Source organism: Periophthalmus magnuspinnatus, chromosome 4 (assembly GCF_009829125.3).
Source record: "Periophthalmus magnuspinnatus isolate fPerMag1 chromosome 4, fPerMag1.2.pri, whole genome shotgun sequence".
Lineage (NCBI taxonomy): Eukaryota > Metazoa > Chordata > Actinopteri > Gobiiformes > Gobiidae > Periophthalmus > Periophthalmus magnuspinnatus.
In genome coordinates, this window is record NC_047129.1 from 5119046 (window position 1) to 5132267 (window position 13222).

Sequence of the window (13222 nt, forward strand, 5' to 3'; positions counted from 1 at the left end):
TGGCAAACTGAACAAAAAAGTCAATAAGAACATATCTCTAATTTCAAAGGTGTTGCCATGGCAACGTCTGACTTTTCTCATTGAAATACATGGGTTTTGGTTAACTGGGATGAAAAATAATTACTTTGTCATAGACCATTGAAATTTGCTACACATATTCCTCTCATCATACGGAACAAAAAAGCCAATGAACACATACCTCTATTTCCAACCGTACAGACGTGACAATGTCATAAATGCTCTCATTGGAATGAATGGAATAGTATTACTCAGTCGCTGATTTTGGGGGAGGGGCGATGTAAGCGGGAACGAAAGACAGGATCTCCGTGGTGGCGTGTACCCCGCGGTCGCAAGGGGTGGCGAGGGCCTTTATCACTGCTTGCAGTTTTAATTATTATTATTATTTTGGTGGCCAGATTGAAGCCACTTTTGACCCCCTGAACGTTAACGAAAAGACAATTTTATTGCACCCAAAATTCAAGGTTGGTGAAAATTTTATTATTTTGAAAATAACATATCAAAATGTCTCAATATCGCCACCTCAAAAAAAAAAAAAAAAAAAAAAAAAAAACCTTTACGGCAATGAGAGACCATTTTCATTGTTGACAAATGGAATTTGGCATAGCACTCGTCAAGACAAGTTAAAAATTATGTTATGATCCCACCCCAAAATTTTCACCCTCACATTTGAAATTTTTACACCATAGATTTTTATTCAAGAAACTTGTAAATTGGTCAAAATGAACTAGACCCCTGTGGGATTATAGGCTACTCTCTTGGATCTTTCTACATCATAAAATGTGGGTGTGGTCAGCCTCCAAAGAACAAAGCCATTTTTTGAAGTATTAAATTACTCGTAACTCACACATGCAGTGTCCTATTTCCCCGGCTGGGGCACCACTCTGGAAATTAAAAAAAAATCTTGAGATTCTAGATTAAAAGTCTTTGATTCTGTACTACTTAATAAAAGAAAGAAAGAAAAAATACAAAAACTTTAAAGGCCTGTTCAATTGTATTTTCTGATCTATGTTGATCAATGTTATAATATTGTTTCTTGTCAAAAAATAAAAAAAAATAAATACATGGATTTGTTGATACACAAACCTTGCATATTTGGGCTGAGTTCCTCCCCTTATGATGTCATGTGGTGATACTGGAAGTGCTGCACTTTGTTTTGAAACTCCATGCACCTTCACTAGAATCAGTTGTATAATTTTAGCGCTGGAGTTGGCAGACTCTACTGAACTTAAGTTAAAGTGTTGCTGTTAACCTGAAAACTACCACTACATGACATCACTAGGTCAAACAGAGCATTTTAAGCTTTGGAGATGTAGACAGACTAGTAATAATAAAGGGTTACACACACATATTTGAATGAAAAAAAATGCAACTCTGCGTATATTTTTGAGTTAACAACATTCTAACATGGCTTAAAGAGAAGAGAAATTTGTGTAATATATGACCTTTAAGTGCTGCCCATTTTACAAGCAGAGTAGTTTGAAATGAAGAGTCCTTGGCATGTTTTCAGATGCTTTAATCCCCCCCCCCCCCCCCCCCAAAAAAAAGAGGTGTATTGTGCAAAAACAGAGGTTACTGATGCACATCCACCGTGAGAGCGGTGGTGGTGAAGGAGAAGGGACTGAGCAGCAGAGCCAGAGTGTAGTGACGATGGCCCTCCGTGTGGGCCTCAAACACAACCTGCAAGACACAACAACTGCTAGTGATGCATTTAGGGACACCACGACAACCACAGAATCACTATGTGCTGTACCTGATATTTACTGTATTTACAATTGAATGCATTTAATTTACAAATGCTTTTCACAACTGTCAGAGGCTAGAGTGGAGTCTTACTGTCACACTAAAGCTAGCAATAACTAGTTCTTGGATTAAGCGCTTTATTATTACATGCAAACAGCACAGTGGTGCAAATCAAATTTTGCTCAACTACATAGAAAAGGACTGAAAACAACCCTTTTAATTCTATCAAATGAGCTGTTTGCACACCAAAACACAATTCAAGCTGCAAACGGTATCTAACGGCCCTTTGAAGTGCTGCTGCACTAAAATGGAATATTATGGATATTTGATAGGCATCGGAGCCAGACTGTCCGCGTGTAAACGTGAATGTTCCAGCTCAAGTTTGTATCCCGTTACCTGCCTACTCGTGTCTTACTGGATTTTGCTGTGTCCCAGATTCCTGCTCCCTCGCTCGCTCCTGCTCCTGACCCTGTGCTCCAGCTCCGGTACAGTCCACCCCTCGTCTTTGCCTCCTGTCCTGTCTTGGTCTTTGGCCTGCTTCTCATCTCCTGCCCTGGTTCTCGCTCTCTGGATTACTCCTGCCCGGTTCCCCCTGGTCTCGTCTCTGGTCCTGTCCCGCTCCAGCCCTGGCTGTCTCCGTGTCTGAACCCAATTGGACTTAGTATGCATGTACGGGAGCAAATTTTGAGCAAATTGCAAAACTTCGGATGGAATTTTGCGGCTACCCCTAAAAGGAGTTGATTAACTCTGCATTTTGAAATGTTCAATCCAAGATGGCCGACTTCCGGTTTGTCAGGGGGCGTGGCCATAATCATATTTTTTTTATTTGGCATGACTTGTTTTTTTTTTTATTTGGCATGGCTGTACCAAATTTCATAGCTCTACGATAAAGTTGACATCAGGACGTCTCCTATTAACGTGTATTTTGACTTTTCCATGTGGCTTTTTTTTTTTTTTTTATGCCCAATTATGCAATATGTAAAAAAAAAAAAAAAAAAAAAAAAAAAAATTTCGGCAGACCTGAGTTTTGGGCAAAATTTGATGAGTTTTTGAATATGTTTCAGATGGTCATATTCACCCATGCACTCATTGTTGCAGAAGCAATAGGCCCTACGCCCTTTAGGCGCTTGGGTCTAATTAAAGCAGCTGCATCAAACAGGCCCTTGCGGTCGACCCGGCACTCCCTAAGGGTGATGCTTATGCGCCAGTTGTGCCAGTGTTATTGCACCTTTGGACTGTACTTGTCACTAAACAAAGTCTACATACGTTGGAAGTGCTGATGCACTGAAATGGACTAATATGGGTTTTTGAGGCATCACCATGGCAATATGGTGCAAAATACAAACATGACCCTTGGGACTTTTTGACGGGGATGATGTAAAGAGTCACTGTGCCAAATTTCACAATTTTCAATTAAGCTAATAAGTTGTTATAAGATATTGAAATGTAGGAAAATTTGGAAATTTTCATGTTAGTATAACACAGGTTGTTTTGCGCATTGCCACAGCAACCCAGTGAAAGATATAACATGAGTTCCATTGACTTTTTTGATGGGGATGACATAAAGAGCCATTGTGCCAAATTTCACATTTCACATTATTCCATGATGGAAATTTGCAAACCATGATAAGTATCAACATAAATTGGATAACTTTTGATGCCCCACTTGTCTAGATGATGTACAGTGATTTTCAGCCCTGAATCCTATATTTGCATAATCGTTTAATGATTACGCATAATCATTCACTACCGAGTCTGGGGCATCTGCCCTTCTTACGCTAAGGGCTATACACCCAAACCAGGTGCCCCACTGTCATCCTTTGATGTGCACATTGTAGTTATACAAGCTGGTTTCTGCTAAACTCATGGGCACATTCCAACCGGTCCTGAAGTTTCTGGGAATACTCGGGTCCTGGAGGAACAGCTGCAGTGTCTAGTAGTCTCCTGATCATCATCTCAGCTGCAGTCCAAATCACCTCCTCAAGCATGAGGAGAGGCAGGAGATGACAGGCAGTAGAGTCCTGGACAGCAGATCTGTAAGCCATGAGGACAAATAGCAGATGTGTCTACCAGTCTTGCTGGTGTTTGGCAAACTGAAGTGTTGAATCTTTCAACTTTGTAGGTGCAGAGACGTTGTGCGGGTCTTGATGGAGCCTATTTTTTATAGCTGCGAAAATGCAGGACTCAAAGTTCTGGTGTGTGTATTGCTTCTGGGACCCCAAACCTACCTACCTACCAGCATTTACAATAGTAATCTGTAATCTGTACAAAGTATCTGCTTCCTGATCTGGAAGGCCATATGCTTCAGGCCACTGAGTAAAGTAGTCCATTGCGGTGAGGACACAGCGGTTACCCTTCTCTGTCAAGGAGAAAGGACCAAGAACATCGATATCTATCCTTTCCAAGGGGCAACCAGCTGAAAACTCGTGAAGGAGACCATGACCAGTGTTCCCCTTGTGACATGCGCATTGATCACAGCGGTATCATTTTAACTTATCTAGATTTTACATTTTACACAGCAGAGAAACACACAAAACTACACACAATACCCGACATGGATGGGAATTTCTCCAGGCCTTGAACTGTAAGCCTAGAGTGCTAACCAGTCTGCCACTGTGATTTAGATACTCACATTGGCGACCTCATGGAAAGGGGTGATGCCTTTGCTCTTCCAGTAGGCCTTAGTGTCAAACTCCACTCTGTACACTCCAGCAGTGAAGTGCTCCTCTGAGATCAGGCCATGGATTTCCCCTGTCATCTCTGTGACCCTGGACACACATGTACATAAACAGCAAACACAATTCAATTTACCCTCCTTGAACAGCCACATGATGCAGAGGTTTGACCACCTGAATGTTCCTGGGAGCTATGTTGTCAAGGGCTTCTGGAAGGGTCACCTATGGGCCTTCAGGCCTCAAGCTGAGACTGGGGAATCAGAGGCGGACTCATCCATCACCCTGGCTGAAGTCACTGAGGTAGCTGGCAAGGTGGCAAGGCTTTAGGTTGCTTGAGATCCGTCCTGAGTATCTTTAGTCTCTGGATGTTGATCCAGAGACTCAGGATAGGTGTTTTCTAACTACAGGGGAATCACACTTCTCAGCCTCCCTGGTAAGGTCTATCCCTGGGTACTGAAGAGAAGTCAAATCTTGGACTTTAGTTAGGTAGTTTAGTTTAGTTTTGTTTTTTAGTTTATTTTATCAGGGGCAATGTGCAAACACATAAAAGAAGGGATGATTTACACCAGATTTAGCTAAAGCTAATTTTCATCTACAGTCCCCGAGCAGGTTAACAATCCAACTGTCCATCCATTTACAATTTTACCATGCATTCTTTCATTTGTCATTTCAACTTAAATAGTATGTCAAAAAATATCATATAAGCTACCACATGCAAATACAAATCAGTGTTCATCATACTTTTGAGTATTATGAGTTTTGCTATTTCTTTTACATATACCAGAGCTGCACTGGGATAGACTGACAGAAGAAGGCTGCTTTTAAACACTCCCCCAACCACCACCAATGACACACACCGACAAAAGTGATCAACCTCAACCAAATTTTCATAAGGTATTATAAGTGAATTGAATAAATATTGATTAAAGGGACACTAACTTTTCTAGTGGATGGTCCGCAACCTACTTATATCCATGAAGAAGTTATAGCTTTGACTCATATATTCTACTGTATTGCATCATGTCAAGTTGTTCCAATATTATCTCACAAATATACAATGAAAATCATGCATTCTCACTGTTACCGGAAACTTGACCGAATGGCGATGTCTGTATTTCTATGAAAATAGATTTGTTTAATGCCTAACTATGGAATATTCCAGGCAAAGTAATTCCATCACCATGTATAGAGCACTCCACCTGAAAAGTTACAGTGAGGCAGCAACTAAATTAAACTTTATTGCCAGAATTACTAATAAATGCCTCCACATTTATTTATATTTTTACATACAAGTTAAATGTTTGAATAAACAAAGTTTGGACACACCTTCTCATTAAGTGTTTGGTGAAAACATCATCATCATCATCGTCATAAAAATGTATGGAATATGAACTTTTATATTTTCGGTTCCGATTCCTCAAACCCTTGGCTTTCTTTCAATAAGCTTCATGATCTCTTGAAATGGTCTTCACTTCACAGGTGTGCTATGTCAGCATTCATTAATGCCTTGATTTTCAGCCAGTGTGCCGGGGAACACTAGTGTGCCTTGAAGGATTGCCAGGTGTTCCTTGAAAAAAGGTTCAATTTGTTTACTGATTTATTTATTTAAATATGACTGTATTTCTAGTGCTTGCTTTTATACTATGGTATTTTAAACCTCTGTCCTGATGGGAGCAGTAGAAACTCATGATTAAGAAGTTGGGAGTGGTCTTTTAAAATTTCCTCTACTCTAGGCAGGTCCAGAGACTGGCAAAGAGATGCAGGATACAGCTGAGACTCCCCAAATTATTTTTTACTGGTAGTCTCTCACACATACCCAGATGCAACAAGGGTGTAATTCCCGTCCGGGCCCCTTCTGAACACTCGGAGGTTCATGGATCCAGCTGGAGTCCCATGCACTGCGTCTAGGATCTTCACTGTCAGAGGACATCTCACGTCTGAGCCGCCATGTTTCTCCTGAAAAATACCATACACAAAACACAGTAAGAGGATGTAATATATGTCTATAGTAAAATCTTATTTCCGCAATCCATACCATTAAATAAATGACAACAAACAAGATTTCTGTCCATCAATCTGCACATAGATAATAATAATAATAATAATAATAATAATAATAATAATAAAATCTGCAAGCAGTGCTAAAGGCCCTCACCATCCCTTGCGACCGCGGGGTACACACCACCACGAAGATCCTGCCTTTTGTTCCTGCTTACATCGCCCCTCCCCCCAAAATCAGCGACTGAGTAATACTACCCCATTTATTCCAATGAGACCATTTATGACATTGTCACATCTGCACGGTTGGAAATAGAGGTATGTCTTCTTTGGCTTTTTTGTTCAGTATGATGAGAGGAATATGTGTACCAAATTTTAATGGTCTATGACACAGTAATTATTTTTCATCCTTGTTGACCAAAACCCATGTTTTCAATGAGAAATGTCAGACGTTGCCATGGCAACACCTTTCAAAATAGAGGTATGGTGTCCTTGACTTTTTTGTTCAGTATGGCAATAGCGATATCTATGCCAAATTTCAAATATTTGTGACAAAGTAATTTTTTTACGTGCCATTTAAAACTTCAAGGGGGCGCTGTGGAGCAATATAATATTTGACATATGTGAATTTCATGTCTATGCACTCAGACCAACATTTTGAACAAAACTTATATTAATGCCGGGAATTAGGACACTGCATGTTTGAGTTACGGGCCATTTAAAACTTCAAAAAACGTCTTTTTTATTTGTAGGCTGGCCACACCCACATTTTATAACTTAGAAAATTCCAAAAGAGTTCCCTATAATCCCACATGGTTCTAGTAAATTGTGACCATTTTGTAAGTGTCTTGAATTAAAATCCACAGAATAAAAAATCCAATTATTAGAGGTGAAATTTTGAAAAAACGGGGTTCCGCCCACAATGGCTGACTTCCTGTAGGGTTTAGGGTGGGGTCATAATATATATTTTTTTTACTTGTTTTGACATGTTCTATGTTTGTACCAAATTTCATTTGTCTACGATGAAAAAGATCTGTCATTGCAGCAATGTATTTCAAATTTTGAGGTGGCGCTATTGAGTCATTTTGTTAATGTTAATCTTTTTGAACATCAAAATACAACATTTTTTGCCAATCTTGAATTTTAGGCCATAGTTTAATTAGTGTAGAGCATCTGTTTAGTCTACAACAAAGTCCAGTACTCTGAACCCCATTCATTTTAATCGCACATTTATTATGTTACCACGGTAACATGTTTGCAAATAGAGGTATGTTCTTTTTGACTTTTTTGATCAGTATCTCAAGGGGGATATACGTGCCAAATTTCAAATGTCTATGTCAAACTTGGCAAAAATAATGAATTGCGGTTGTAGGGGGCGCTTTCAAAATTTTTATAAACACAGGTCAAAAAAAAAAAAAATTCACCAGTCTTGAATTTTGGGTGCAACATAATTGACTTTTCGTTAATGTTCAGGGGGTCAAAAGTGGATTCAAAGTCGCAAGAATAATAATAATGGAAACGCATTTTCCACCCATTATTTTTCTCCTAAACCATAACAGCTACAGTCATGTGACTTTCTCACATTGTGCCCCATCACAAATAAGACCCCTGTGATTTTTTTAACACGTAAACGACAAATCGATTGTCTTCTATGAATTTTTGAAAATGAAATTTGAAGAGGGCGCTAGAGAGCCATTTTGTGAGAGTGCCTTGATTTGCATATCATTGCGTTCAGCTCCCAAATGTGCATAAACGCTGTATTAGCATTTTCCCAACAAAAAATGCGTGAAAGAGAAATATTTTTTTTGAATTATTACAAAATTTGCGATTTTGTTGAAAATTCACCCTGACCACACCCAAAGTCATAATCAAAATGTAATTGATAATCTTTAATCACACATAGGTTTAGTGGGATTTGGCCAAATTTTAAGTGTTTGTGATGAAAATTGTGCGAGAAAACGTCCTGAATGTGAGGGTGTGCACTTTTGACATTCCTGTGTTTGATCCAATATGGCCGACTTCCTTTACATTTTAGGGCATGACCATAATATCATTTTTGTCATGTCCCGACACGTTCTATTTTTTGATGTGAGTTTCAGATTTTTACGTCGACTTTTTTCCGAGTCGGGCTCCCATTGGCCCCATGAAAATCAAAGTTTGAGGTGGCGCTACCGAGTCGTCTTTCGTTATTTTTTCTCGGGGTCTTTTGTGACAATTAGAGCTCGTCGAGTTCTAATTTTTTACACCAGTCACTGCCATGTCGGGGCGTGTTTACTACTTGATTTTTGCAATTTTCCACGCTCCGGACGCGGTTTTAATGAGTCCCTCGCCGTGACGTAGTCCCAGGCTCGGGCTTGATAATAATAATAGAATCGCATTTCCACCCAACATTTTTCTCCCAAACCATAAGAGCTACAGTCATGTGACTTTTAAAAACTGTGATAAAGGCCCTCACCACCCCTTGCAATCATACAGGCCAGTGTGGAATTTGCGCCTCTCGTCCCCACTTACATCGCCCCTCCCCCAAAAATCTACATCTATGTAATACTACTCCATTCATTCACAAATCGATTGTCTTCTATGAATTTTTGAAAATTAAATTTGAAGAGGGTGCTAAAATGCCATTTTGGGAGATAGAACCATGATTTGCATATCATTACATTCAGCTTGCAAATCTGTGTAAACACTGTATTAGCTTTTTTCCAACAAAATTGTGTGAAATAAATAAATAAATAATTCATTATTGCAAAACTTTGAATTTTGCAGAAATTTCACCATGACCACACTCAAAGTCATAATCAAAATGTAATTGATAATCTTTAATTGCACATAAGCCAGATTTAAAGTGTTTGCAATGAAAACTGTGCAAGGAGATGTCCTAAATGCAAGGGTGAGCGCTTTTGATTTGGCCAGCTTCCTGTAAGTTTTAGGGCGGGGCCATAATCTCATTTTTGTTATGTCTTGACATTTTCTATTTTTTTTTTTTATGCAAGTTGCAGATTTTTAGGTTGACCATTTCTACGTCGGGCTCCCATTAGCTCCATGAAAATCCAAGTTTGAGGTGGCGTTACTGAGTCGCCATTAATTATTTTTTGTCGGGGTCTTTGGTGACAATTAGAGCTAATTGAGTTCTCATTTTTGATACTTACCACTGGCTTGTCGGGGCATGTTTACTACTTGATTTTTGCCATTTTCTCGGCTTCAGGCACATTTTTTATGAGTCTCTTGCCGGGACGTTGTCCCAGGCTCGGGCCTCATAATTAAAACTGCAAAAAGTAATAAAGGCCCTCGCCACCCTTGCAACCGTGAAGATGTGAGACAGACTTTCACAATGTTTAAATCCAGGCTCAAAACATTTCTGGTTAGCTGTGCATATGACTTTTTATTCTGCACTCTTCTGTTTTAATGTTAATTTTGTAGATGATTATTTGTGATTATTTATATTTTAATTTGTGTGATTTTAATGTCTTTTGTATTCTGTAAAGCACTTTGAATTACTTAGTGTACGAGTTGTGCGATACAAATAAACTTGCCTTGCCAATAAAATTGACTTTTTATTAATGTTCAGGTGGTCAGAAATGGCTTCTATCTGACAAGAAAAATAATAACGAATAATAATGGATTTTGTTTTTTTTTTTTTTTCACCAATCTACTTGACTTTTGTCAGTTTCCAGGCTCCGGACACAATTTTAATGAGGCCCTCTCTGGGATGTTGTCCCAGGCTTGGCCTAATAATAATGGATTTTTTTATTTCCGCCTGTTATTTTTCTCCTAAACCATAATAATATAATTTTTGTCATGTCCTAACATGTTCTATTTTTTTATGTGAATTTCAGATTTTTACGTTAATTTTTTTTTCCAGGTCAGGCTGCCATTGGCCCCATGAAAATCAAAGTTTGAGGTGGCGTTACCAAGCTGACTTTCGTTATTTTTTCTAGGGGACTTCGGTCACTATTAGAGCTCATCGAGTTCTAATTTTTGATAACAGTCACTGGCATGTCGGGTCATGGTTATTACTTGTGTCCAGGCTCCGGACACAGTTTTAATGATGATGATGATGATAATAATAATAATTATTAATATTATTATTGATATTAAAGGATAGTGAATGATATTTTGGTTTAGGATCATTATCAATTACATCAAGTGTGTTTTGCTCAAGGACATATAATATTGGTGTCAGAGAGGCCATATTAGTCATAAAGCTAATTTTGAATAATGCTGCATCCATTGATATATACATTATATATATATATATATATACATTTGGAAGCATTCAAAACTGTGCACAAAATATAATTCATTAAAAAATGTAATTCTACATTATATCTATAGATTTGGACCATTTGTGAGTGAAGCCATTATTTGTACATTTGAATCTATCAGTTTAGTGTGCTGAATCACCAAGGTGAATAAACTTTACATGAGACACAAGTACACTATTTATTCAAGTGGTCAAAAGTTTAAAGTTCCTAAATCATGCTGAATGTTCACTTTTTTAGCCATGTTATGTTATTTCAGCTACAAAAGCAAACCTGATGGTGATGTTTTTCATCTCATTTGAACATGTTGAGTACTCAAACAAATCTGTCTCTCTCTCTCCAGAGCTAAAAACACTCTTTGTAATGTCAATAAGTGGTATTCCAAGAAATGTACATTATGTAATAATGCCGCTTTATGTAATATAAATCTAAAATGTGATAAAACTGCCACTGCATCATGTAATAAAGCCACATTTTGTAATCATTTGCTGTGTTGTATAATTTTTAAAATTACATTTTGAGATAAATGATTACAAAATGCATCCAGTATATATATTTTTTCCCCACCTAATGTAATATTTTGTAATAACTAAGCAAAATTATGAGCAGTGGTTCAGTCCATGTTTGTTTCTTTAGTTACTGACCTTTATTTAACCAGGATAGTGCCGCTGAGTTCAGGGGAGTTCTGGCCCCAGAGGGGATCCTATTGTACATGTGGATAGTGGTAGGATAAATTGTACCACCCGGAGGAAATCTACGCACAGGAAGAACATGCAAACTCTACACAGAAAGGCCCAGAAAAGTACCCAGAACCTTCTTGCCATGAGACAAGAGCGCTACGCACTGTGCCACTGTGTCACCCATGTATTCATTATCCCATAGGTTTACAATTTGAAAACTGTTTAATATCCCAATAATGTATTAATATGCAAATGTACTAGAGCACAGTAATGCCATGGTAATAAGATGGAAATAGCATGGTTACTACAAAAAAGTAGTGACCTGACCTTATACCAGTATGAAGATTGTAAATCAAATGGATGATATTTTCAATGTCAATGTAATTTTCAATGCAAATTATTACAAAATATATTTTTTATGTAGTGACAATTTGAATATATTTTGGCTTATTATTACATAATAAGGCATTGTATTATGTGGTTGTGTGTTTCTAAAGTCCATACACCGTTGCCATTATCTTCAAGATAGATCTCAGGTCGTGAGTGAAGTGACAGCCTGTTGTTTTTAGACACATGCCTTTATAATCCTTTGTGCTTAGTGCACAGAAAAAGTACACCAAGTACATTTAATGAAAAACTTAAAAAATATACTTCTTGAAGTAGTTTTCTGGATCCACACTTTTACTTCTACATGAGTGATATATTTGGCAGCGTAACACTACCCTTGTTGATTGGTTACTATGCATTTACCTATATGTTTTTAGTGCCGCAGTTATTGAGAATAGAAAATTGTTGATTTAACAACAGTTCACATTATTGACATCATGACGAAAACAACGACATTTTTCATAATACACAATTGTCTAACAGATTTTTGTGCTAAGTGACCAGCTTTATGAAAAAGAACTTTCCGAATTATCAGGTAAAGTGACATAAGAAGCCAAAGCCAAACTTTTGTATAGTTAAAAGAATTCAGCCTCACTTTACTATAGACTGAGTGACTGAGGGATTACACAAACACTCTACATTGCCTCTGTGATCACATGGTTACTTTTTTTTTTTTTTTTTTTTTTTTACCAGCAGTTTACAATAGATTGAGTTGTTACCTTTTGCTTCTAAAACACTCACAAGCACTATTTTTCTTACAGTTCTTACAATTATATTACGATCTGCATAATCACAATTATTTACTTCTTGACACCTTTACACATGACCACATTCAAACTCATTATAAATGAGTTTTTCTGGTAAGACAAAGTTGTTTGTACTAACCGAAGGGGCAGGGACAGTGTGGGTGGGCAGCAGTAGACACAGCAGTAGCACGCACACGCTCAGAGCTGTCATCCTGATCTCCCTTTGCCCCTTGTACTCTACGATTTATAAAGGCACTGACCCCACGCAACAAACCAATGGGCAACTAGGGACAAAAGGGGAACAGGAAGCACAGAATTGTACTTCTAAGAGTATGTTTATGTTGCCATATTTGTACTTCTAATTACAAAAATCTTAAGTGGAAGTTTTGGTTACTCTTTCAGATGTCAACTCCACTATAGTACTGGCACATTATGTGAAGGTACAGTGTAACTTTTCTGTTGGAGGGCACACCAGTGAAGTATAGATAAGTATAGGTAAAGGGTGGGAGGGGGGGTCACACACACACAAAGGTACACACACACACACAAATGCACACATATACAAGGGGCAAACTCTCTCTGGGACTCCAGACTCCAGAGACTAGTTGAGGGGCTGGGATGGGGAGAGGAGATACAGGCTGTGGATCTGCTGTTCCTTCCACCCTCTCTGTCAGAAAGTGATTGAGACATACACATACACATGTGCGCGCACG

The 13222-nt window shown here is 38.3% G+C and overlaps 1 protein-coding gene across 1 annotated transcript; it reads right to left on the reverse strand.

The window, feature by feature from the left end:
- Positions 1–755: 755 nt before the first annotated feature.
- Positions 756–12741, reverse strand: ttr (transthyretin (prealbumin, amyloidosis type I)). Its single transcript, XM_033965355.2, has 4 exons — positions 12649–12741; positions 6253–6392; positions 4394–4529; positions 756–1698 (listed from the first exon to the last, which is right to left on the reverse strand). Exons 1-4 carry the CDS (start codon positions 12718–12720, stop codon positions 1591–1593), a joined length of 456 nt encoding a protein of 151 aa, XP_033821246.1. The 5' UTR covers positions 12721–12741; the 3' UTR covers positions 756–1590.
- Positions 12742–13222: the final 481 nt, after the last annotated feature.

Excerpts from the sequence above, each read along its gene's own strand:
- ttr (XM_033965355.2), bottom strand. The coding sequence starts at position 12,720 with ATGACAGCTCTGAGCGTGTGCGTGCTACTGCTGTGTCTACTGCTGCCC. Across the intron at positions 4,530-6,252 it reads TACACCCTTGTTGCATCTGG|GGTCACAGAGATGACAGGGG; the intron begins GTATGTGTGAGA and ends ATGTGTGTCCAG. Across the intron at positions 1,699-4,393 it reads CTTTCCATGAGGTCGCCAAT|GTTGTGTTTGAGGCCCACAC; the intron begins GTGAGTATCTAA and ends TGTGTCTTGCAG.